The 27,370-nt window shown below is 41.5% G+C and overlaps 1 protein-coding gene across 1 annotated transcript in view; it reads left to right on the forward strand.

Moving 5' to 3' along the window:
* Positions 1–27,370, forward strand: part of LOC129869600 (BMP/retinoic acid-inducible neural-specific protein 3-like) — a 66,891-nt gene that overhangs the window by 16,079 nt on the left and 23,442 nt on the right. Inside the window, exons 3-6 of the mRNA XM_055944144.1 lie at positions 21,190–21,380; positions 21,583–21,767; positions 26,557–26,662; positions 27,034–27,270. Of these exons, the coding sequence (XP_055800119.1) occupies positions 21,190–21,380; positions 21,583–21,767; positions 26,557–26,662; positions 27,034–27,270 (719 nt within the window). The remainder of the gene's footprint in view (positions 1–21,189; positions 21,381–21,582; positions 21,768–26,556; positions 26,663–27,033; positions 27,271–27,370) is intronic.

A 27,370-nucleotide genomic window follows, 5' to 3' on the forward strand; every position in this document is an offset into this window, starting at 1 on the left:
TTTGTGTCCACATCCCGGTTCAACCTTAACCCTAGCATCAAAAGTATTGGACTAGACATGAAGGTCAGTCAATACGGACATTTTCAAGAACTTTGAACGTTTTTTTCAGATGCAGTTGCAAAAACTGGCTCATGAGGACCACCACTTCTTGGTTCTGATTTGTTATTTGCAAAAACAACTAGATTTCATTTATTTGCAAAAACAACTAGATTTCATTTTTTTGCAAACTCAAAACATTTTGCAAATGTATTTAACTTGACTAGATAGAATTTCTGTCTAAATGAGTCCTTTTATCTTTTTTTACAGTGTTGGTAGGCCAATCCTTTTCAAATTCAGAGCTCTAGTTGCAAGGTCAACCATCTGTCGTGAAGAGAAATATTTGGTCAAACATATTAATATCTTGACTTGGGGTTAATGTTGGGATGAGACCCCCTTCAGCCCCCAGCTGTGCCCTGGACACCATATGTGAATTGATCGCCCCCCATCTATCTCCAGAGTTCGTACTGTTAGGTGACCTAAACTGGGACATGCTTAACACCCCGGCCGTCCTACAATCTAAGCTAGATGCCCTCAATCTCACACAAATTATCAAGGAACCTACCAGGTACAACCCTAATTCCGTAACTATGGGCACCCTCTTAGATATCATCCTGACCAACTTGCCCTCTAAATACACCTCTGCTGTCTTCAACCAGGATCTCACCCCTCATCACTGTCAAACGCTTCCTAAAACACTTCTGCGAGCAGGCCTTTCTAATCGACCTGGCCCGGGTATCCTGGAAGGATATTGACCTCATCACATCAGTAGAGGATGCCTGGTTGCTCTTCAAAAGGGCTTTCCTCTCCATCTTAAATAAGCATGCCCCATTTAAAAAATGTAGAACTAAGAACAAATATAGCCCTTGGTTCACCCCAGACTTGACTGCCCTTGACCAGCACAAAAGCATCCTGTGGCAATCTGCATTAGCATCGAATAGCCCCCGCAATATGCAACTTTACAGGGAAGTCAGGAACCAATTTACTCAGTCAGTTAGGAAAGCTAAGGCTAGCTTTTTCAAACAGAAATGTGCTAACTGTAGCACTAAATCCAAAAGGTTTTGTGACAAGTCCATGGAGAATAAGAGCACCTCCTCCCAGCTGCCCACTGCACTGAGGATAGGAAACTGTCACCAACGATAAATCTACGATAATTTCAATAAGCGTTTCTCCATGGCTAGCCATGCTTTCCACCTGGCTACCCCTACCCCGGCTAGCCTATTCAACCTCTCTTTCGTATCGTCTGAGATCCCCAAATAGACCCAAACTGTTATAGACTTATGTCCATCCTGCCCTGTGTCGTGTCTTTGGCTATGCCGGATTAAGTGATTTGACATGCTATTCTATAAAATAATTTCTCTGTAATTAATATCACCTGATTAAGCTAATCAGGTAAATGTAGTTAACTAGAAATTTGGGGCACCACAAAATAATGTTTATAGAGCTGTTATCTTCCGAATAAACTCTTAAAGATTCTCTTTTTTCTACCATGTTATTGACTTGTTTATTGTTTACTCCATGTGTAACTCTGTGTTGTTGTCTGTTCACACTGCTATGCTTTATCTTGGCCAGGTCGCAGTTGCAAATGAGAACTTGTTCTCAACTAGCCTACCTGGTTAAATAAAGGTGAAATAAAATAAAAATAAAAAGACCTAGTAATCTTTTACATCAGTAGCAGTCAATATTTAATCCTCACCTTATCCAGTCTCATCTGAAAGTTGTAAATTCTTGGTTATCTTCACGAACACTGGCTAACAAGTTGAATCAGCAATACAACATGTGGTTTAATTATTTATTTACTAAATACCTAAATAATCACACAGAATTACATCTACACAGAATGGATCATACGTTGATTACAAATTCTGTCATAAAGGAAAACGTCCCTAGTGGACGGAACAGATATGATGGCTGGTTACACAAAGAAATGGGACATGGGTTTTGAATGAAAGAGCGGGAAGACTGAGGAACAAAAATACTTTGTTTCTATCGGGCCGTAGGCAGCTATGCTATTGTAAATACAGTATCTTATGCATTCTAAATAACCACCCAATCACCCACCGCTGCGCTTCGGTAGATTGGTCTTAGAAGGCAGGGTTGTCGACCATGGATCTCTTGTCCTCTGAAGAATGTCTAGTGGTGAACTGGAGAGTGGTAGAATGGATACTCTGTCCGTCCTCTCTTAGCCCACGTTTATAGCTGCTGTTGCTAACGCAACGGCTAGGAGGTATCACTTCTTTAGTGAATAAGAGTTCAAAGTTCATGCTATATAAGCTCATGCTATATTCCGGCTGGTATAGTCAATTCATCCTTTCGGCGTGTTGATCGTTATCTTCACGTTGAAATTCAATGCTAATTTTGTTTGGTTCTTGTCGTTCAACCAGAGCTCACGCTGAGGTTGGCTTAGTTCTGTTGGTGATCCTTTTAACGTGGGGACCACCGTCCTCTCGTCCTTGGAACAGAAAGTTGAATTTTCGTCAACGGGTTGATATAGTGGTGAAAGAAGGGCGTGTTTCATAGTTTACATCCAATGTCTGTTCACTTGGGTGGGGCCACTGAGTGAGCAAAGTTTACTCTTATGACAATCCGTTCTCTCATTTAAGAAGCTAAAATTACATTTCATCTTTTCACAAATAGTTTCATATTTAAACATTTAAATTGCACAACAATTCCATGTGAATCTGATAACTAGAATTTGTCGACTTTCCAAGATACAGTTTCTGTCATCCTGTCATTAGTAGTAATGTCTCAGACAGCAACTGATCTGAGATCATATTCATTAAGTACCAATGCATATTTTCAACTGGTTGGATTACTGAAATATGGTTCCGTTTCCCACCTTTTGATGTTACCAGACTCTCTGTTACAAAGGCTTTACAAGAGTGAACTCTATAAAGTAGAGAGAAAGGTATTTATGGGGGTCATAAACCTCCACCAACAGACCAACGTCATGACACCTGCCTTTCTAAAATCTTTGAAAGCCAAGTTAATAAACAGATCACTGACCATTTCGAATCCCACCCTACCTTCTCCACTATGCAATCTGGTTTCCGAGCTGGTCATGGGTGCACCTCAGCCACGCTCAAGGTCCTAAACGATATCATAACCGCCATTGATAAAAGACAGTACTGTGCAGCCGTCTTCATCGACCTGGCCAAGGCTTTCGACTCTGTCAATCACTGCATTCTTATCGGCAGAATCAATAGCCTTGGCTTCTCAAATGACTGCATCGCCTGTTTCACCAACTACTTCTCAGAGAGTTCAGTGTGCCAAATTGGAGGACCTGTTGTCCGGACCTCTGGCAGTCTCTATGGGGGTGCCACAGGGTTGAATTCTCGGGCCGACTCGTTTCTTTGTATATATCAATGATGTTGCTCTTGCTGCTGGTGATTCTCTGATCCAACTCTACCCAGATGACACCATTCTGTATACATCTGGCCCTTCTTTGGACACTGTGCCTACAAACCTCCAAATGAGCTTCAACGCCATACAACACTCCATCTGTGGCCTCAAACTGCTTTTAAATGCTAGTAAAACTTCAACCGATTGCTGTCTGCACCCTCCTAGCATCACTACTCTGAACGGTTCTGTCCTAGAATATGTGGACAGCTACAAATAACTAGGTGTCTGGTTAGACTGTAAACTCTCCTTCCAGACTCACATTAAGCATCTCCAATCCAAAATGAAATCTAGAATCGTCTTCCTATTTCGCAACAAAGCCTCCTTCACTCATGCCACCAAACATACCCTTCTAAAACTGACTATCCTACGGATCCTTGACTTGGGTGATCCTTGACTTCGGCGACGTCATTTACAAAATAGCCTCCAACACTCTACTCAGAAAATTGGATGCAGTCTATCACAGTGCCATCCGTTTTGTCACCAAAGCTCCATATACTACCCACCACTGTGACCTGTATGCTCTCGTTGGTTGGCCCTCACTACATATCCGTCGCCAAACCCATTGGCTTCAGGTAATCAATAAGTCTTTGCTATGTAAAGCCCTGCCTTATCTCAGCTCACTGGTCACCATAGCAACACCCACCCATAGCACACGCTCCAGCAGGTATATTGCACTGGTCATCCCCAAAGCCAACACTTCTTTTGGCTGCCTTTCCTTCCAGTTCTCTGCTGCCAATGACTGGAACGAATTGTAAAAATCTCTGAAGCTGGAGACTTATATCTCCTTCACTAACTTTAAGCGTCAGCTGTCAGAGCAGCTTACAGATCACTGTACCTGTACACAGCCAATCTGTAAATGGCACACGCAACTACATCATCCCCATATTATTACTTACCCTCTTGCTCTTTTGCCCCCCAGTATCTCAACTTGCACATCATCATCTGCACATCTATCACTCAAGTATTAATGCTAAATTGTAATTATTTTTGCCTCTAGCCTATTTATTGCCTACCTCCCTACTCCTCTACATTTGCACACACTGTACATAAATAGAAAAATCTTTATTTTCCTTTGTGTTATTGACTGTATGTTTGTTTATGTTTAATTCTGTGTTGTTTTTGTGGCACTGCTTTGCTTTATCTTGGCCAGGTCGCAGTTGTAAATGAGAACTTGTTCTCAACTGGCCTACCTGGTTAAATAAAGGTGAAATATAATTTTTTTAAATGAGCATGCACACAAGATAGACATAAGAATTGTGGCTATGCAAGAGAAAATAAAAATGTTGAAGAGAAACTTCCAGTGAGCAGCCAACATGACACAAATATTTCATTTCTAAATTGTTAAATAGATTTTTTTATTTCCACTTTTTTCTTTGACATTGTGGTGTATCTTTCTAATTTATGTTTAAGCTTGCGTGCATTACTTCAAATATGTTACTTATCTTCGCTGCTGTCAGATGCCACTCCAAATTTGGAGGGCGAGGGAGAGCTTTGTACGCATCTCTGTGTGTGTGGAGTAAATGTGGTCTAGAATGTTTAACATGCTGTTAGAAATGAGGTAAAACAGATTTGAGTTTTCCTGCATTAAGGCCACTAGGAGCACCGCCTCTGGATGAGCGTTTTCCGGTTTACTTATGGCTGTATACGGCTCATTGAGTAGTGCAAGCATTGGTTTGTGGTGGTATGTTGACAGCTACGAAAAATACAGATAATCTCTTAGTAAATAGTATGGTCTACAGATTATGAGAAACTCTACCTCAGGCGAGCAATAGCTTGAGACTTAGATTTTGTGCACCAGCTGTTTACAAATACATAGACCAGCACCCCTTGTCTTACCAGAGGCTGCTGTTCTATCCTGCTGAAAAAGCTTAAAACCCACCAGCTGTATGCTATTCATGTCTTTGTTCAGCCACTACTTGTGATAGTATAAAACACAATTTACTCCTTGAAAGCCGCAGCTTTAGCCTTTAGCTCGATGCGGATTTTGCCTGTAATCCATGGCTTCTGGTTGGGATATGTATGTACATTCACTTTGGCGACAACGTTGTCGATGCACTAATTGATGATGCTGATGACTGAGTTGGTAAACTCCTCAATGCCATTGGATGAAAACCCAGAACATATTCCAGTCTGTGCTAGCAAAACAGTCCTGTAGCGTAGCATCCGTGTAATCTGACCCTTCCATATTGAGCGAGTCACTGGTACTACCTGCTTTAGGTTTTGCTTGTAAACAGGATTTAGGAGGATAGAATTATGGTCAGATTTGCCAAATGGAGGGTGAGGGGAGAGCTTTGCATGTGTACCTGTGTGGAGTCAAGGTGGTCTAGAGCTTTTTTTGTGTTTTTTTTTCTGGTTGCACGTGACATGCTGGTAGAAATGAGGTAAAACAGATTTGAGTTTTCCTGCATTAAGGCCACTAGGAGCACCGCCTCTGGATGAGCGTTTTCCGGTTTACTTATGGCTGTATACGGCTCATTGAGTAGTGCAAGCATTGGTTTGTGGTGGTATGTTGACAGCTACGAAAAATACAGATAATCTCTTAGTAAATAGTATGGTCTACAGATTATGAGAAACTCTACCTCAGGCGAGCAATAGCTTGAGACTTAGATTTTGTGCACCAGCTGTTTACAAATACATAGACCAGCACCCCTTGTCTTACCAGAGGCTGCTGTTCTATCCTGCTGAAAAAGCTTAAAACCCACCAGCTGTATGCTATTCATGTCTTTGTTCAGCCACTACTTGTGATAGTATAAAACACAATTTACTCCTTGAAAGCCGCAGCTTTAGCCTTTAGCTCGATGCGGATTTTGCCTGTAATCCATGGCTTCTGGTTGGGATATGTATGTACATTCACTTTGGCGACAACGTTGTCGATGCACTAATTGATGATGCTGATGACTGAGTTGGTAAACTCCTCAATGCCATTGGATGAAAACCCAGAACATATTCCAGTCTGTGCTAGCAAAACAGTCCTGTAGCGTAGCATCCGTGTAATCTGACCCTTCCATATTGAGCGAGTCACTGGTACTACCTGCTTTAGGTTTTGCTTGTAAACAGGATTTAGGAGGATAGAATTATGGTCAGATTTGCCAAATGGAGGGTGAGGGGAGAGCTTTGCATGTGTACCTGTGTGGAGTCAAGGTGGTCTAGAGCTTTTTTTGTGTTTTTTTTTCTGGTTGCACGTGACATGCTGGTAGAAATGAGGTAAAACAGATTTAAGTTTGCCTGCATTAAAGTCCCCGGTCACTAGGCACGCCGCTTCTTGATGAGCAATTTCTTGTTTGCTTGCGGCCTTATATTGCTCGTTGAGTGCGGTCTTAGTCCCAGCATCGGTTTGTGGTGGTAAGTAGACGGCTATGAATAATATAGATGAGAACTCTCGTGGTAGATGGTGTGTTCTACAGCTTATCATAAGGTACTCTACCTCAGGTGAGCAATACCTTGAGACTTTAATATTAGACATCGCGCACCAGCTGTTATTGACAAACAGATACACACACAGAATGTATTCTACAATATGTTTGAGTTATTTTACGTCTTAAAACAGCTACTTTAATCAGAAATTACTGTATTTTGGTTGTGTATTTCCATAACTTTTAACTTCTCTGGGATAGGTGGCAGTATTTTCACGTCCGGATGAAAAACGTGTCCAAAGTAAACTGCCTGCTACTCAGGCCCAGAACCTAAGATATGCATAGTATTAGTAGATTTGGATAGTTTGAAGACACTTTGAAGTTTCTAAAACTGTTTGAATCATGTCTGTGATTATAACCAAACTTATTTGGCAGGCGTAACCCAGAGGACAAACCATTCATATATATTTTTTTGAGGTCACTCTCTTTTCAATGGGGTTTCATTTGGAATCCAGATTTCTAAGGGACCTTCTTGCAGTTCCTATCACTTCCACTGGATGTCAACATGGATGTCTGGATGTCTTTTGAAATTGGTTGAGGTTTTTCCTTTGAGAAATGAAGAAGTAACACTGTTCAGAATGAGGCTCGAGGAAAGTGTACTCTTTGTTAACCTGTCTAGGATCAGCGTGGCGCTAGCGGCACACCCCCCCCCCCCCCACTGAAAAACCAGTGCCGCGAAATTCAAAAAAAATATTTTTTTTAAATATTTAACTTTCACACATTAAAGTCCAATACAGCTAATGAAAGACACAGATCTTGTGAATCCAGTCAACTTGTCCGATTTTTAAAATGTTTTACAGGGAAGACACAATATGTAAAGATGTACATCTATTACCTAAAAACACATTAGCATAATCCACCATCTTTTATTTGTCCACCAACACCAGTAGCCATCACCAATTCGACTAAACTAAGATATTTATAGCCCCTAACCAACAAAAAAACTCATCAGATGACAGTCTGATAACATATTTATGGTATGGGATAGGTTTTGTTAGAAAAAAGTGCATATTTCAGGTAGATGGCATAGGTTACAATTGCACCCACCGTCACAAATGGAATAGAAAAACTACTTAGAGCAACGTGTTTACCTACTTACTAATCATCAAACATTTCGTAAAAATACACAGCATACACGAATCGAAAGACACAGATCCTGTGAATACAGACAATATTTCAGATTTTCTAAGTGTCTTACAGCGAAAACACAATAAATCGTTATATTAGCTTAGCACATAGCAATTAGCAGCCCAGCATTGATTCTAGCCAAAGTGAGCGATAAAAGTCAACATCGCCAAAAGATATAAATTTTTTCACTAACCTTCTCAGAATTCTTCCGATGACACTCCTGTAACATCACATTACAACATGCATATACAGTTTGATCGAAAATGTTTATATTTAGCCACCAAAATCATGGTTAGACAATGTGAAATGTAGACAAGCTGGTAAAGAAAAAGTCCTTGCGCCACTTAGACAGTGATCTACTCTTATACATAAATACTTATAAACGTGACTAAAAAATATAGGGTGGACAGGGATTGATAGACAATTTAATTCTTAATACAATTGCGTTATTACATTTTTTAATTTATCCTTACTTTTCAATACAGTTTGCGCCAAGCGAAGCTACGTCAAAAAACATGGCGTCCTAAGCCACTAAAATGTTTCGACAGAAACACGATTTATCATAATAAAAATGTCCTACCTTGAGCTGTTCTTCCATCAGTATCTTGGGCAAAGGATCCTTTCTTGGGAGGAATCGTCTTTTGGTGGAAAGCTGTCCTCTTGTCATGTGAAAATGCCAACTGCGTTCGGGATGAACTGAAAGCGTGCCCACCTATTCACAGCGTTAAAGAAATAAATGTCCCAAAATCGCACTAAACGGATATAAATTGCTATAAAACGCTTTAAATTAACTACCTTATGATGTTTTTAACTCCTATAACGAGTGAAAAGATGACCGGAGAAATATAACAGGCTAAACTAACGCTTGGAACAGGAGAGGGTCGGTGTCCTCCACGCGCGTTACGCAGCAAGAAAAGACTTGCTAGCTACAGGGTTTTTTCATTTGTAGTGCCTGTGAACGCGCAATCGACCCCATTGGAATCGTCATCACGTAAAGGCATCCAGGGGAAGACGTAAGAAGTGTCCGTATAGTCATAGCAAAATCAGTGCCGTTTTAACTGACTTCAGAACAGTGGCCAACATTTCTGAAATCTGAATCCATGTCAGGGAAATTGCTGTAGAATGGGCTCTGTTCCACTTAGAGACAAAATTTCAACTCCTATAGAAACTATAGACTGTTTTCTATCCAATAATAATAATAATATGCATATTGTACGATCAAGGATTTTGTGGGAAGCCGTTTCAAAAATTAGCCAAATTAGCATAAATAGTCTAAACAGCGCCCCCATCCCCAACAGGTTAAAGGCACGTTACAGAGGCTCGCTATACTTTGTTTTCCTCCGGTATTGAACATCATCCCGTCTTCAATTTTATCGATTATTTACGTAAAAAAATACCGAAAGTTGTATTACAAAAGTAGTTTGAAATGTTTGGACAAAACTTACAGGTAACTTTTGAGATATTTTGTAGTCACGTTGCGCAAGTTGGAACCGGTGTTTTTCTGGATCAAACGCGCCAAATAAATGGACATTTTGGATATATATCGACGGAATTAATCGAACAAAAGGACCATTTGTGATGTTGATGGGACATTTTGGAGTGCCAACAGAAGAAGCTCGTCAAATGTAAGGCATGAATTATATCTTTATTTCTGAGTTTTGTGTCGCGCCTGGAGGGTTGAAATATGATCCTCTGTGTTTCTTTGCTTGGGTGCTATCCTCAGATAATGGCATCGTTTGCTTTCGCCGTAAAGCATTTTTGAAATCTGACACATTGGCTGGATTCACAACAAGTGTAGCTTTAATTTGGTATATTGAATGTGTGATTTCATCAAAGTAACATTTTTATAGTATTTTTTATTTTATTTGGTGCTCTGCACTTTCACTGGATGTTGGCCAGTTGGGACGCTAGCATCCCACATATCCCAGAGAGGTTAAACTGTATATATATATATACCGTAATTTAGTTATTTTATTCACAGTGAACTAAATGTCTTTTGACTCTGATTTCCACTTAAAAGTACATTTACATACAGTATGTTAAAATATAATCATCCCCCCCCCCAAAAAATCCATAATTTGTTATAATTGACATAAACCATTATTTTTACAGGAAACATTTTAAATGTGTTCATTATTCAGAAAAAAAAATACTGTAACATTTTACAGTGAAATTATGTGTGCCAATGTCTAGGCAGCGCAACTGAAGATATTTAAGAACAACCAAAAGCTGTTCTTAGCAGTAATGCATGTTGGTTATGGGATCGATTTTGCCAGCGGAGGAGCACAGTTGCCAAATCCGTGTCATATTATTAATGTTTTATTAAAATATCACCTTGGAGAGCACCAAAACAGTTAGCTGACATTGTCCTTTTTTCTGTGTATTTGACATTATTTTTGTCTAGATTCTGTGAAAAGTTTGGACTTATTATATATTTTTTTATTTATTTAACCAGGTAGGCCAGTTGAGAACATGTTCTCATTTACAACTGCGACCTGGCCAAGATCAAGCAAAGCAATGCAATAAAAACAACAGTTACACATGGGATAAACAAAGGTACAGTCAATAACGCAATAGAAAATATCTATATACAGTGTGTGCAAATGTATTATGTGCGATTCCCATTGAATGAAAGGTCATGGCTGTAGGAACATCAAGTTATTAAAAAAGCTTAGTTTTACTTATTTTTGTACCCCCCAAAAAAATGCATTTTCTCTTTCCTGGTACAATAATCCTGGAGCAACAGGACATTTTTAATTGTTATGTGGATTATAATTAATGATGCTTTTTAGGGGTTTATAAAAAAAAAATTGGGTTGTAAATCAAGTCTGAAATGTGGAATTTACAATCTTTAGAAGCCTTTTTAAAACGCATACACTACAAGTTTGCATTTCTTGCTTTGTAGGGCCTGACCCCACAGGTATGACAGAACATTTTCAGCTACAAAAGAGTGATGAAATTAAGATCCTGCTTCTATAACTGGCAAATCACAGGAATTACGATCACTTAATGTAGTGATGAATACGCTTGTAGGCTATTTAACTGTTTGTTTACCTTTCACGTGGTAAAGTTACCACAGGCCACATCAACGGCCATAGTAGGATAATCTTAGAAATGCGAATGCAATGCGTCTTAATATTTCCATGTTGAAGCTAATTACTTATTTAATGTAAAACAAACTGGGCTACATGTTTTTTTTAATAACGAGGCCTATTGTAGGGCACTGTATACCATTCAATGGCTAGGACAAACATCCATGCTTCCCACAGTCGTGCCAAGTTGGTGTCCAGCAGTTCTTGACACTTAAACCGGTGTGCCTGTCACCGACTACCATATCCTGCTCAGAGGCACTTAAATATTTTCTTTCTCATTTACTCTCTGAATTGCACAGATACACAATCCATGTCTCAAGGCTTAAAAGTCCTTCTTTAACCTTTTTATATATTTTTTGTTTACACATTTAACCCCTTATTGTCAAAACTACCTCCGTACTTCCATTAATTGGTATGGGTTACCTTTAGATGGTTGTAGAGCGGAGAGGCCTATTCAAACGGAGAATACAATTGTATTTGTGAAAGTCAACCCCTTTCTACTGTGGGGTCATATTAGTTTGTAGGCCAAACCGTTCAGATGGTTTAGTGAGAAGACTCTGCCACTTTCTATCACAGATGTGGAAGGGCGACATACTGTTGGAGGATGCAGTGAATTGAGACTCAGCCCATGCAAAGTACCTATATTTATAGCTTAAACTGACAGATTTTGATGGGAATTTTTTATTATGTTACTTATGTTGATGCACTGGTCATCAATAGACTCTGGGGGTTGTATTGAATCTATGTCCAGCTCTTGTGAAAAGTTTGGACGTGTGTAAAACCCTCCAGACTAAGTTGCCTTGATTTAATGTTACAGTATATGCCCACGTGGAGTAATTACAGTATGCTGCCTGTAACTGTATTTGGACATGGCCTATTTAAAACAAGTTGTTGAATTTTTTACTGGAATTTAATTACAATTATTCACTTTTTTTTGTTTGGTCTTATCAATAGTGAATTTCTTGCTTATTGACCACTTTTGGCATGTCCATGGCTGAGAGAGAATGCCATTTACAGTAGGCCTAGCCCCTATATTAGTGCAATGCTATGTTAAGATCATCAAAGGTAAGTTGATATTTATAATACGATTTCTGACGTCTGTTGACTCCACAATATGGATAGGGCTTGTTTTGTTGTCTGAGCGCTGTATTCAGATTATTGCATGGTGTGCTTTTTCGGTAAAGCTTTTTTGAAATCTGACACAGCGGTTGCATTAAGGAGAAGTGGATGTAGAGTTTTTATTTATTTTTTTATTTATTTTTTAGGGGTGGATCAGCTTAATATTGCGGAAAGAATGTTGCTTCCAATGTAATTGTCCGCAATATTTCCAATCACCCAATATTTTTGGGGGTAAATACGCTGCTCAAAAAAATAAAGGGAACACTTAACTTCTTGCAACTATAGGGGGTGCTGTTTCAAATTAGCATAATTGTCTCTACAGATTAAACTGCCTAGTACTCAATTCTTGCTCGTACAATATGCATATTATTGTTATTATTGGATAGAAAACACTCTAGTTTCTATAGCCGTTTGAATTATGTCTCTGAGTGAAACAGAACTCATTCTACAGCACTTTTCCTCCCAGTGTGTGAGATTTAGACATCTTGGCCTCTGGTTCCAGATCAGTTTTAAAAGTCTCTGTTAATCCTATGAGATACAAACACTGCCCACGCCTTCCTCTAGATGTCAGTAAGTGGTGACAATTTGAATGGAGTCGATTGCGCAATCATTGGCTCTATAAATGACAAAATACCGGAAGTAGCCTTCCTTTGGACACTGCGCTCAACGCAAGAAGGATATCTGACTGGCCTTTTTCCAAGCATTGGTTTAGCCAGTAATATAGCGTCGGTCATCTTTTTACTTGTTATAGGTGTTAGAAACATCATAATGTAGTTAATTTAAACCGTTTTATAGCAATTTATATCCGTTTAGTGCGATTTTGAGGCATTGCTTTGTAATAGACTTTGAAGCTCCGGGCACGTTTCGGGGTCCCGGTCGTACGTTAGTGGGCATTTCGACGGACAAGTGGACATCTTTCGACCAAAAGAAGATTAGACCCAAGAAAGGATTCATTGTCCAAGATTCTGATGGGAGAACAGCTCATAGTAAGAACAATTTATGATGATAAATCGTGTTTCTGTCGATAAATGTTAAACGTTTATGCCGCCATCTTGTTTGCTATAGCTTCACTTGGCGCAACCTGTATTGAAAAGTAAGGATAATTTAAAAAATGTAATTCCGCGATTGTATTAAGAATTAAATTGTCTATCAATCGCTGTCCACCCTGTATTTTTTTGTCAAGTTTATGAGTATTTATGTATAAGACTAGATCACTGTCTAATATGGTGCAGGACATTTTCTGACCAGCTGAGCTACTTTTGTCATTGTCTAACCATGATTTTGGTGGCTAAATATGCACATTTTCGAAAAAACTCTCTATGTATGTTGTAATATGATGTTACAGGAGTGTCATCTGAAGAATTCTGAGAAGGTTAGTGAAAAAAATAATATATTTTGGCGATGATTACTTTATCGCTCTCTTTGGCTAGAATCAATGCTCTGGTAATGTTTGCACATGTGGTATGCTAATATAACGATTTATTGTGTTTTCGCTGTAAGACACTTAGAAAATCTGAAATATTGTCTGTATTCACAGGATCTGTGTCTTTAGATTAGTGTATGCTGTGTATTTTTACAAAATGTTTGATGATTAGTAATTAGGTAATACACGTTGCTCTATGTATTTATTCTAGTCCATTTGTGACGGTGGGTGCAATTGTAAACTATGATATCTACCTGAAATATGCACATTTTTCTAACAAAACCTATCCTATACCATAAATATGTTATCAGACTGTCATCTGATGAGGTTTTTTCTTGGTTAGTGGCTATCAATATCTTAGTTTAGCCGAATTGGTGATAGCTACTGGTGTTGAGAGAAAATGGTGGACAAAGAAAAATTGTGATTTTTGCTAACGTGTTTAGCTAATAGATTTACATATTGTGTCTTCCCTGTAAAACATTTAAAAAATCTGAAATGGTGGCTTTATTCACAGGATCTGTATCTTTCATTAGGTGTCTTGGACTTGTGATTTAATGATATCTAGATGCTACTATTTAATTGTGACGCTATGCTAGCGATGCTAATCAGTGGGGGGGGGGGGGGGGGGGGTGCTCCCGGACCCGGGGTAGAGGCTTGTGAAAGGTTAAACAACACAATGTAACTCCAAGTCTGCTGGAGGTCATTTGTGGCCTGCTGGAGGTCATTTTTCAGGGCTCTGGTAGTGCTCCTCCTTGCACAAATGCGGAGGTAGCGGTCCTGCTGCTGGGTTGTTGCCCTCCTACGGCCTCCTCCAGGTCTCCTGATGTACTGGCCTGTCTCCTGGTAGCGCATCCATGCTCTGGACACTATGCTGACAGACAAAGCAAACCTTTTTGCCACAGCTCGCATTGATGTGCCATCCTGGATGAACTGCACTACCTGAGCCACTTGTGTGGGTTGTAGACTCCGTCTCATGCTACCACTAGAGTGAAAGCACCGCCAGCATTCAAAAGTGACCAAAACATCAGCCAGGAAGCATAGGAACTGAGAAGTTGTCTGTGGTCACCACCTGCAGAACCATTCCTTTATTGGGGGTGTCTTGCTAATTGCCTATAATTTCCACCTTTTGTCTATTCCATTTGCACAACAGCATGTGAAATTTATTGTCAATCAGTGTTGCTTCCTAAGTGGACAGTTTGATTTCACAGAAGTGTGATTGACTTGGAGTTACATTGTGTTGTTTAAGTGTTCCCTTTATTTTTTTGAGCAGTGTATATATATATCCATACACGTATGCATACATATACACATATATACATACACATACCTATATAGACATACATACTTTTTTAAGAACATACCTTTATTATTAGTCCCACAAACCCTACCACCGATACCCCAATTGGAGTAAACTGATAAACACTTCTGCTTTTACCTTCAATTTATACATCTTATACACATTTTACAGACACAGTCTACTTTATTATAGTTCTCTCTTGTTTGTTCTTAGTCCTTCCTCTATTTCTGTCCATCCAGTTTGATTTCCACTTGTAACTGTGCTATTTCACAAAAGCTCCGAACCTATACACATTTCACAGATTCCGTATGCCCTACATTGTTTATCTTGTTATTAGTCCCACCCTTCAGCTCCACTCAATCCTTCCCATCTATCTTCCAACATCATCCATTTCAGATTTTTATTTGCCATATATTTTTCAACTGTGCTATGATGCTTCACAAAAGATTTGAACCTTCCTATTCTCATAGCTTCTACAGATTGTAAATTAAAAATATAGTTTTTTGCTAAAATAATTATTATATTATTGATTGATTGACTATGGCTTTTCAAATCCCCCAGTATTGCTATCTGTAGCGTTAGTTCTAGGCTAATGTTGCAATTCTTCAGCCATTCCTGGACCTGTGACCAAAAATGAGCTACATATGGACAATACCAAAAATAAATGATCTAATGACTGCCTCCTTATAGCAGAATCTGCAGAGCTGGGAAGATTGTATCCCCCATATATATAACATTCTATTAGTTGCAAGAATTTTGTACAGGAATTTAAATTGAAAAATTCGAAGTTTTGAATCGGGCGTTGTTTTGCGTATCAATTCATAAACCATGTGCCATGGAATGGGTACATCGCAAATCTCACAGCTGTCAGTTTTTTGGTCCTTAAATGAAAATTGTATATGTTTTTTTTTATCACACTTTCTTTAACCGTTTATGTTCTTTAATATAGGGCCGACATACAAGTTCCTTACTTTTTTCCCCTTCTACTTGCCTCTTACATTTTTGTGGTAATGCTGCAATTAATTGGTTGTAATTTTGGGTAGAGCAGACATTTCCATATGTCTGTGTTAACTGCATGTGTGATAACTCCACCAGTCCTATTTATGATATCATTCACAAAAATTATACCTTTTTTAAACATTTCTTCGATAAATAGTTTTTTTTATCAATTGCTATTTGAATTTAACTACACTATTTGTTCTGTCCTTTCAGGTGGATTAAACTGAAATTGCAACCTAAGGCTTGTTTAAAAAATAAAGATATTTTGGAGATTTATTTCCTTTTCAAACAACCGAAAGTGAGCAGGTGTAATCTGAATAAAGGGAAAAAGGCCCTTCTTGAACATAGGATGAGCCATTCGTACCAATTTACTAGAGAACCAGTTTGGATTTAAGTATAACTTTTGTATGACTGATGCCTTTAGTGAGAGGTCTAATGCTTTAATATTTAATAATTTCTGCCCTCCGAATTCATATTCGTTATAGAAATAGGCCCTTTTAATTTTATCTGGCTTGCCGTTCCAAATAAAATTGAATATTTTTTTCATATAATTTAAAAAGCAGGTCACTAGGTGTAGGCAAAACCATAAGCAAATAGGTAAACTGTTTATTATGAGTATTTCTGTAAATTGATGTGGCTCTGCAAATTACCGGATGTTTTGGAAGCAAAACATTACTGAACGTAACGCGCCAATGTAAACTGAGATTTTTGGATATAAATATGAACTTTATCAAAAAAACATATATGTATTGTGTAACATGAAGTCCTATGAGTGTCATCTGATGAAGATCATCAAAGGTTAGTGATTCATTTTATCTCTTTCTGCTTTTTGTGACTCCTCTCTGGCTGGAAAAATGGCTGTGTTTTTCTGTGACTTGGTACTGACCTAACATAATCGTTTGGTGTGCTGTCGTCGTAAAGCCTTTTTGAAATCGAACACTGTGGTGGGATTAACAAGTTTATCTTTAAAATGGTGTAAAATACTTGTGGAATTTTAATTATGAGATTGCTGTTTGAATTTGGCGCCCTGCACTTTCACTGGCTGTTGTCATATCGATCCCGTTAACTTCTTATGGCTGAGATCCCGTTAACTTCTTTGGGGTAGGGGGCAGTATTTTCACGTCCTGATGAAAAGCATGCCCAGAGTAAACGGCCTGCTACAAATCCATAAAAGCTAGAATATGCATATTATTAGTAGATTTGGATAGAAAACACTGAAGTTTCAAACTGTTTGAATGATGTCTGAGTATAACAGAACTCATATTGCAGACAAACCTGAGAAAAAAATCCAACCAGGATGTGGGAAATCTGAGGTTTGTAGCTTAGGCCATGCCCTCCGCACCTGCCAGCTCGGGGATAACCCGGGTGGCGAGTTACGTCACCTCCTGTTGGGCGCACACCGAGACGGCCCCTCCGATGGTTCCGGTACGAATCGATGGCATCGACACCAGCGCTCTGCTGGACTCCGGTAGTATGGTGACCCTTGCCCACCCGCAGTGGCTCACACGAGAGGGGAAGGAGGAACCAGGGGACGAGGAGGTGACAGTGTCCTGTGTACATGGGGACACGAAGAGGTACCCAACGGTGGCCGTGAGGATAACCACCCCAAAGGGGGAGTGCAAGATGCACGTGGGAGTTGTGCCTAACCTACCCATGTCATTCTCCTCGGTCGAGTCTGCCCTCTCTTCCAGGCACTGTGGAGGAGGGACCTGGGGAGGCGAGCACAGGAGGTAGGAATTAAAGGAAAAAAGACCGTGGCCTGTGACACCCAACCCCTGCCACAAGAGGTGGCCACATTAATCATGGATTACGCCACCCGGTATCCTGAGGCAATCCCACTACGCACGGCGGCATCCAAAGCTATCGCACGGGAGCTCTTCCATTTATTCAGCCGGGTGGGGATTCCGCGGGAAATCCTGACGGACCAGGGCACCGCGTTCATGTCTCGTGTGATGAAGGATGTCTGCAATCTGTTACGAATCAAACAGGTGAGAACCAGTGTGTACCATCCACACACCGACGGGCTGGTGGAACGCTTCAATAAGACCCTGAAACAGATGCTGAAGAAGGTCATCGAGAGAGACGGGAGGAACTGGGACGAGCTGCTGCCCCACCTGGTAATTTCAGTGCGCGAGGTACCCCAAGCATCCACAGGGTTCTCCCCCTTTGAGCTCCTGTATGGCCGTCGGCCCCACGGGCTGCTGGACCTAGCCAAGGAGGTCTGGGAAGAGCAGCGAACCCCCCCCCCCCCCCCCTTCACAGCATAGTAAAACATGTGGAGGATATGAGGGAGGGAGAGGATGATGGTGATTTGGCCAGTGGTGAGAGAGCACATGGTGCAACGTGCCCAGGAGTGTGTCTACAACCGGGGGGCCCAACCACGAGAGTTCCAACCTGGTGAGACGGTCTTGGTGCTGATCCCTAACACGGAGAGTCAATTCCTGGCTACGTGGCATGGGCCCTACGACATCGTTGAGTCAACTATAAGGTCCGCCAACTGGGGCAGAAAAACCCCTCCAGCTTTGCCATGTGCATTTACAGAAGAAAAGGCATGGACGCGAGGCGTATCGTGGACCCGGCCACAGCAAGGCCCGCCCTCGGTTGAAGTTGCAATGGGGGAAGATCTCAGCCCGACCCAACGACAGGAGCTCAGAGTTGGTCCAGTGAAATCCTGCCGTGTTCTCCGAGGTGCCGGGGCGCACGGACCTCGTGGAACATCAGATCCATTCTCGGGAGGGGAAATGTGAAACCCCAAGAAAAAAAAAACGCTGCCAATAGGGGATGGCCGGTCCCCTGAACCAAGAGGCAGCTAAAGTCATTCCTGGGGTTAGCAGGCTACTACAGTAGATTTGTACCTAACTTTGCCGCAATAGCTTCTCCCCTAACAGATTTAAAAGGCAGGACTACCCCAGACGGTGTGATGGACGGAGGACACAGAGGCGGCATTCCAGGCCCTGAAGGATGCGCTATGTTCGCACCCGGTACTCGTCACACCGGACTTCTCAAAAAACCTCCTGGTCCAGACAGACGCGTCTGACACCGGGATAGGGGCCGTTTTGTCCCAAGAGCAGGAAGGCGAGGAGCACTCCATGCATGTCAGCAGGAAGCTCCTCCCGAGGGAGAAGAAATACTGAATTATCGAAAAGGACTGCCTCGCCGTGAAGTGGGCCCTCGACACCCTCAAGTATTACCTCCTCGGGAGGAAGTTCACCTTGATTACTGACCATGCCCCTCTCGTGTGGATGGCACGAGGTAAGGACACGAATGACCTTGTCACCCGCTGGTTCCTGTCCTTATAGCGATTCTCTCTGTCATCCACAGGTTGGGAGCCCAGCACGGCAATGCGGACGCCCTATCCAGGAGGGATGCAAACCTAGCCCTGAGCATGCCTCCTTCCCAGTCAGGGCTAAGGGGGGGGATCCCAGGAGGTCTACCCCGGGGGATGGTAATAGAGGGAAGGTACGTGAGGCGATGTTGGCTCCCTCTGCTGGGAATACGGGAGCTGGGCACCCTGACACGGACAGCTAAGTGGAGGTAATTAGAGGAAAGTTCCAACCAGCTGTGGAGGCTAAATAAAAGGAGCACGATAGCGCACCGCGGGAGAGAAGGGAGAGAGACGGACACCGGTTTAGAGGGAGAAGGAAGACAGAGAAAAACCTAAGTTATTTCTTTGATATATTTATTTTCTGTCTTAAGTAAAGTTGTTTTTCTGACTAACGCCTCCCTGTCTCTGTGTCAATCTCTGCACGCTCAACCCAACACCCCACGGTTTACCACAATAGGCTATTTAGCAAATATGAGATTGGCTTACATTTTTGTTATTTTGTTTCTGTAGGGTATTTTATAAACTAGACTACAGCATACTCATGTTTGAATTGGAGTTAAAAACAATGCAATACATTTAATACACAACTTAAAGGACTGTATACTGTACTTAGACATAGTTACATACTGTATTTAGACATGGAGCACGTTCTGATTGGGCAGTGAGGGGTCAAGCCCTTATGTGCCACCGCCAGCTAGTGCACCCATAATTCCCACTGTGAAAATAGCAAAAATATTTCTGACACACCGCCTGACCTATGGCACTACTGCCAGTGCTAAGATTTACCATTGCGTTCTTTAAAAAAAAGTTTTTTAAATAAATAAAGCCCTGAGTGTCTTAGCATCCCTGTAGGGGGCCAGTGGGGGAATAGCTAACTCGCTAGGGTGTTTGTCTGTGTGCCCTTGCTAACCATCATCCGTAACTGTACATCAACAAGCCTGGCGAGGCTTTGTCAATCAGGGTTAAACTCTGCTCTACTCGCTCCCTCCTTCTCTCCCCCACGGCTCAGTTGCAGGAATACCCGTAATTGACCCTCGTTATGGAGAAACGGCATCGTGAAACAAGCCCTAATGAGCTGATTCCTGTTGGCTACTTTTTTGTGGGGTTTTTTTTCTCTGGGGGGACTTTTCATTAGTGAGCTTTTGATTGACAGCTACTGTGGCTCCTGAGCGTGTGTGCGGGTGGGTGCCCGTGTGTTTTTCCTGATTGTTCCACGACAGACCTGATAAACTATTCCGACTCACAGTAGATCACCTCCATTGTAATTCCATTAAAATCCGCAGCACTAATTTCTGACAGTTTTACAATGATCCTTTCTCTCCATAACAGGCTTGACCACTGAAGCCTGATTATTATGGGCTGTTTGAGCTGCATGGTAATCTGTAAGGACCGACGCTGGAGTAGAGAAGCAGGTACGGGGAGTCAAACATTTAATCGGAACAGACATGGAACAAGACAGGAACGGCGTCAGCACACGGCTACACAAGGACATATGACAATCAATGCTGAAGCAGGAAACAGTGAGGGGGAACAGACATATATAGGGGAGGTAATGACAGAGGTGATTGAGTCCAATAATCGCTTATTTGTGTGATGGGGGGGGAGGCAGGTGTCCGTAATGATGGCCTGGTGCCCTCAGAGAGAGAGACCTTCTCAGAACAGTGCAAACAGCATGGCACCGTTCATATTTTGGCTCCGGAGATGTCGTGGCGTGCAGACATATTTTCCACCCAGCATTGCCTGAATCTAAAAATGAGTCTCCTCATACAGGGCAAGGCTGTTGGCTGGCTGTAACATGCTCTGGAGACCGTTTTCCTCTGTCTTCACTATGACTATGAAAGAGGGTGTTTGCAAGTGAAGCCTGCCGTGTGTGTGTGTGTGTGGGGGGGGGGGGGGGGGGGGGGGGCGGGCATCTCTGCCTGTGTGTGTGCTAATGTGTGTCTGTGACATTGCAGGGAGTTTGGCCGCTGGAAAGTGAACAGCCTGGCTCTGGAGAGACAGGACAACAATGGTCTGGACCTGCCCCTGGACCCCGAGTTCCTCCAGACCATCAGGCACCTGGGCAGACGGCCCAGCCTCAGTTCCATTACAGACAGCATCATCAGGAAGTACGGAACACACTTCCTGCTCTCAGCCACCCTGGGGGGTAAGAATAATATTTATTTATTGGTGTAATGATTGGAAGACCTTTTTCTTTTAACCCAATCCTCTGTATGCTGCTGATGCTCAGCTTCAGAAACTCAAACAGTAAATTCTCTCTCTGCTGTAAAGGTGTCATATTGAATGTGTTGTTCTATTCCCCAGCCCAGTTCTCAGTGCATATTCTGCTCCACTCTGTGTGTGTTTAGGGGAAGAGTCATTAATGATCTTTGTGGACAAGCGGGGGTTGAGTAGAACTGTGGAGACAAGAGAGGCCAACGGTACAGCCGTGACTCTAGAGGCCCTGCACCAACTGGCTGCCTCCTACTTCATCGACAGAGAGAGCACCCTGCGCAAGCTGCACCACATCCAGATAGCATCCACAGCCATTAAGGTAAACCTACAAGCTGCACCACATCCAGATAGCATCCACAGCCATTAAGGTAAACCTACAAGGTACACCACATCCAGATTGCATCCATGCCCCCCCCCCCCCCACACACACACACACATTCATTCCCAGATCCCTCTAGCTGGGTCCATTAATCACTGTGTCAGTCATTATTACAGAGTAATGAGTGTGATCGGCTGAGTTTGCCCTTTGCACAGCAGGACATGTTTGTCAGACTCCGTATTCAGAGTGATTCGTTTCCATGTGAGCCTGTGATTTGTTTACATGTACCTGTGGCAATGAGAGGATTATGATTGAGGAATGATAGACACCTTGTATGAGAGCAGTGTTTCACCAGCTGGTGAGCCACTGGCGTCGAATTAACATTTCTTTAAGAGTGATGGTTTAAAACTGGACTGCTAGACTGTTTTGTACATCTTGAGGTTTGGGGAACCACTTCTAAAGAATGTGGGGGAGGGGAGAAGGTGTGTGCTAAAATACATGTGACAGTCATACCTGACAAAATTGTACAGTTCAACATTGATTTTGAACATTATCTAAGATGATGTAGAGTTATAAACTCACTTGTAGTTTGAAAGCATCCATCTGTTTATCATTGACTTTTCCCAGTGCTATCCCATCTTTGGCCACTACAGACAGATAAGGCCATATATTCCTTAAAGTGAATTGGCAACGGGACTCATCATGGCTTTATTGGCAGCGTCCTCGTGGACAAAGTGCTGCTAAAATCGTCTGATTGAGATGAATGGAGCAGAAGTCCTCTGAGGTACATTTGTTTAGAAGGCAGTTTCAGGTGACTGATGTGAAATATTCACAGCATCAGCTGCCTTTAATTCAGGCCATGGATTTTTACCTCGTCAAGATGAAGACGGATGGCAAAACAAAAGCATCTCTTAGAAAGAGGGCACCGGACAACGGCTTTAAGAGAACAGATTTCAGGAGGAGAAAAGCCTGTTGTCCTGGTATAATGTAGGAGCTATAGCTATAACACTTCTGGTGAAAAATAAAGGGAAAGGAAAAATGAAAAAGATAAAGAGGGGAGGCGAAGGGAAGGGGTGCCTCTACAATTACGCATCAGTGATGAATCCTCGGTTCTATTTCAACAATTTCTTAGAGAGCTTGCCCCATTTGTCAGCCATTTTGGGTATGAGTTAAGGTGTCACGCTAATGAATAGACGTATGAAGAATACTGGGGTCCCGCCATCTGTAATAATCGGTGTTTTAACCTACCAGCGAGCAAGAAACACTGACAGGAGACACTAACAGTGCTGGGTGGACATAAATCAATTGGTTATAGTTTGATTTACAACCCAGGTCCGTTTCTACTAAGGTTTATTACAATTAGCCTGAAAAACAACTAGCCATCGATGGGGAGAGGACAGAGGAGTGTTTTTGACCCAATTTGCTGCCTTGCTACTGCAGTGTTTAGTCAATTCATGTCCTCTTATGGTTCATTTGTAGGAGAATAAAGATAATTTGTGAGGCTGAGCTTTGGAAATCAAGGAAATCTAGTGAGAAATTATGGTTGCAGTTCACGATGTAGAACAGATTTGATATGGATAAATAAAAACTAAAAACACTGTCTTGTTTTATTCCTTGTGTATCAATGAATTATTAATTTCATACAGATTTTGTCATCTTCGTTATTATATTGTTGTGTCCTCTTTAACATTTTGCCATGCCAAAACAATAGGAAGTTTGTTATTTTCTATCAAGGACTTATATACTCTGGGAGAACTTTACAAATTAGATAAAGGGATGTGCTGCAGTTGGCTTCGCTTACCCTTTAACCTCTGTCTGGGTCATCGTCAGTCAAGCTACTAATATGCAAGTTGTGAGTAATCTTAACCTTTTGCCAGCTCTGTTTCCTCTCTCTGCAACATTGTTTGCCAAGAGCACCAGAATTATTAAGCTCTGAGAGAAGGGAAGATGGATGATAATTTTTTCCAAATCAAAAGGAGTCTCTCTCAGCCCCATCCAAGTTGGGAAACAGACTCCCATCTAAAAAAAACAGCATATCATAGTTTCCCTTGCCACAGTATTAACTCCTACTTTCTTCTCTTAATGGTCCCCTGCGGATTTCAATGAGCCTCCATTTATTTAGGGGGCACAAATATAATCTCATGCTAGTTTATTTTTTCTCTCTTCAAGTCGATAAGCTGATCCCCAGCTCTGGTTGACATCGTAGTGTAAGCCAGTGCAACAAAGTGGTTTTAAAACATCTTGCCGGAATCGTCAAAGAATGTCTAAACACGCGTAAACACATCTAGGATGCAAATGGGAATATGCTGCATCGACTAAGGCTATGCCTAGTGATTAAAAACAGGACGATTCTCTGTGGTGCTGTGAAAAAAGCAATTTCCAAAGAAGTGCCCGTCCCAAACATTAATGCCATTCCATACTTTTTTAACAGGTTGGTGTATAGGCCTCTTAATACCCCTTATTATTTAAATATCTGACATCTGGGGCTCACTTACTGGCATTTTATGTATTATATTCTGCTTTTGTGGAATTACTCATAGGTGGAATTAACAGAAGGCATGATCTTCACCAGTTTCCATGCCTCTGCCTTAGTGGTATCATGATAATATTAATAATGCTTGCATTTAGAAAATAATTGAGCTTCCTTGTCATTTGAGGCATTGCATATAAAAGTATACAAGGGTTGTTACTGCATTGCTTTGGAGCACTTGTGATATGCTTATATTTTCATTCTGGCTTAAAACCATTAGCTATTCCCAAATACTAAACACTAGCAAGACCTTTAAACAATTCCCCAGGGGAGGATTCTTTGGCTGAGGCAGGACAGGGGACTCTGGTCTCTGCCTTAATCAGAAGAAGCATCCATACTGTGAGTGCTGCTCCCTTATATCAAGTCTCATGTGGCTCAGTTTGGTAGATTACTGCGCTTCCAACGCCAGGGTTGTGGGTTTGATTCCCACTAGGGACCAGTACGAAGTAAAAAAAAAAATGATGCACTCCCTACTGTTACTCGGTTTGGATAAGAGTGTCTGCTGAATTACTTGTAAATGTAGAATATGATGATGCATACCAGACACGTCTCCATCACATAACCAAGCAACACATTCCTATTCCAGGAAAGCCTTTAAGAGCAATCGCCAGACCCATTAAATGCAGCTGTTAGAATTTCTGATAGTCAGCACTCGATTATGGCATATTAATACAACCCGCTCGCTCGCTCTCTCCACCTCATTTACATTTTTTTATTCACCAAAGTCGCCATAAGTTACTGAACATACTTTTATACAAACAACTGTTAAGACTTTTTTTTTCTAAATCCATTTCTTATAGAAAGGACTAAGTGTGCATATGCTCGGCTTCACTTGGTCCTTGTTGCAGATGGTCTCATTGCTATGCATAGAAAATCCAGATTTAAATTAAAACATTTCCCTTTAAGTTGCACATCTGTCTGTGTTAGAAATTTATCTGCCCATCCCTCGACATTTTGCGGATTTTAATTATTTGCGTCGAAGCATCAATAAAAAAAATAATGGAAATGCCGTCGATAGGCCTGCTGAAGTTGAGGTTTTCATTCTCTCTTTCTCAACCCTCTTCCCACCCCCCTCTCCATTTCAAAGTAACTCAAACCTCAATGTTAAATGAAAAATAATATTTTGTGATTATCATATAATGAATCACTGCTGCTTATGTAATGAAGGTTGGTTATGGTTCTGGTGTCTTAATGTTTTGAAAGCATACCTTTTTGATACAGGTCAGTTTCTGTTATTCTTTTTCTTTCTTGTGTCTCACCCTTCCCTCTGTTTTCACAGTGACCTTAAAGTAGGTGTCAAAGAAAGCCAACTTTTCTGCCCACAGAGCGAAAGGAAAGTGTCCCCTTTCTTCTGAATGTAGAACCATAGTTCCTCATTGATCTACACTGGTGATGTGGTTACTTTTATTGGCCCTTTGGGAAAATATTAAAAGAAGGAGCCACTGTGGCGTTAGGGGAGAATAACCTGCAAGTGACGAGGAGGGAGATGGATAGGCCCGCAGGCTGCCAGACTTGGAATGGTGGCAGAGAAACCTTGATATATGGGAGCTTTAAATCATCCTTTTGTCAAGGATGATTGAGCTGTGATTGTGAACGATCTAACCGCTCACCCAGAGGAGAAGAGATCCAGTGTCTTTCTCATTTGTCAGCGTGAATCTAGTGATATGTCTGCCAGGCTTGCATGTAACTGCATCTTTCAAGACTTAAAGCATAATTGGAAGGTGCCACCGAAAATAATTCTTCATACGTAGTTCTTTCTTTTACTTTTTTGCAGACTCCACATTCTTCTCTCCCTTGTGTCAGATTACAGTGTTTTTTGGTTGCATTGCTACTGTATGTCATCATCGCTTTCTCTGAGTAGACAAGAAACCACCTCTCACCCTTAAGCTTCATGTACTATACTTTTTTGTTATAACATAATGTGGCTTCTGAACAGAGAATTATCATCTAACAGACTATACTGAATAGTGGATATGTCTAAATGCACAACCTTGGTGTTGCATCATACACCAAACAACTGAACTACTGTACTACTACTTGTAATGTTTGTTGATGTGAACATTTAAACGTGTCTCAATAAGGTGTAAAATATTTAGTCCTGTGGAAGTACAGATGGTAGGAACTGAGTGAGCATAGAATTGTTGTTGTTGATCTCATTCCACATGACATTCAGCTCTGCATCCCTACATTTTTTATGACTTTAGTGGCTCTCTTACAGTGTAGTGGAGTATTGCCATGTGCCTCTGTCTTTCCCGTTAGGTGACCGAAACCAGGACGGGCCCTCTTGGATGCAGTAACTATGACAACCTGGACTCAGTCAGCTCTGTTCTGGTTCAGAGCCCTGAAAACAAGATTAATCTGCAAGGTCGGCCATCCATAATTGAACCCACCCAGACATTCTGATGGAATTGTCACAGTTTATATTCTCTGCCAAACGTTAGACAAGAGGCACCAGAGTGTCAGAAGGAATTTAGCTTCAATTCGTCTTTGTCTGTCATTGGAAACCGAACCTCTGGATTCCTAAGTGGATCACAGGGATTTGTAGACATGTATGAACAAACCAGTGGAAATGTATCTATAAAGTGACCAGAAAATACCTCTTCTGTCCTATATTAACTTACAGTAGAAAGTCTTTAGTTAATACAGTATTTGAGTCTAGTTTACATTATTACAGTAATTTGTCTTGTAGTTTAGCCAGTGTTGTCATAAATAAACTGTACCATGTCCTCTCCCCAGGTCTCCAGGCCATCCTACCAGAGTACCTGAGGGTCAGGTTTGTCCAGGCTGCTCTGAGCTACATCGGCTGTAACGAGGAGGGTCAGTTTGTGTGCCGAGACAATGACTGTTGGTGCCGCTGCAGCCCAGGCTTCCCCCAGTGTAACTGCCCCGGCGTGGACCTGAGGGCCATGGAGGCCAGCCTACTGCACATCAGAGACACCTGGAACATGGCCAACCAGGACTTTGAGGAGTCGGGTATGGGAGTATGACATTGACGATACACTCACAATGGTGTATATAGAGAATTTGTAACATTCAATATACTTGCACAAATGCAAGTATGAACTCTGTGTGC

The sequence above is a fragment of the Salvelinus fontinalis genome, chromosome 14, assembly GCF_029448725.1.
Source record: "Salvelinus fontinalis isolate EN_2023a chromosome 14, ASM2944872v1, whole genome shotgun sequence".
Lineage (NCBI taxonomy): Eukaryota > Metazoa > Chordata > Actinopteri > Salmoniformes > Salmonidae > Salvelinus > Salvelinus fontinalis.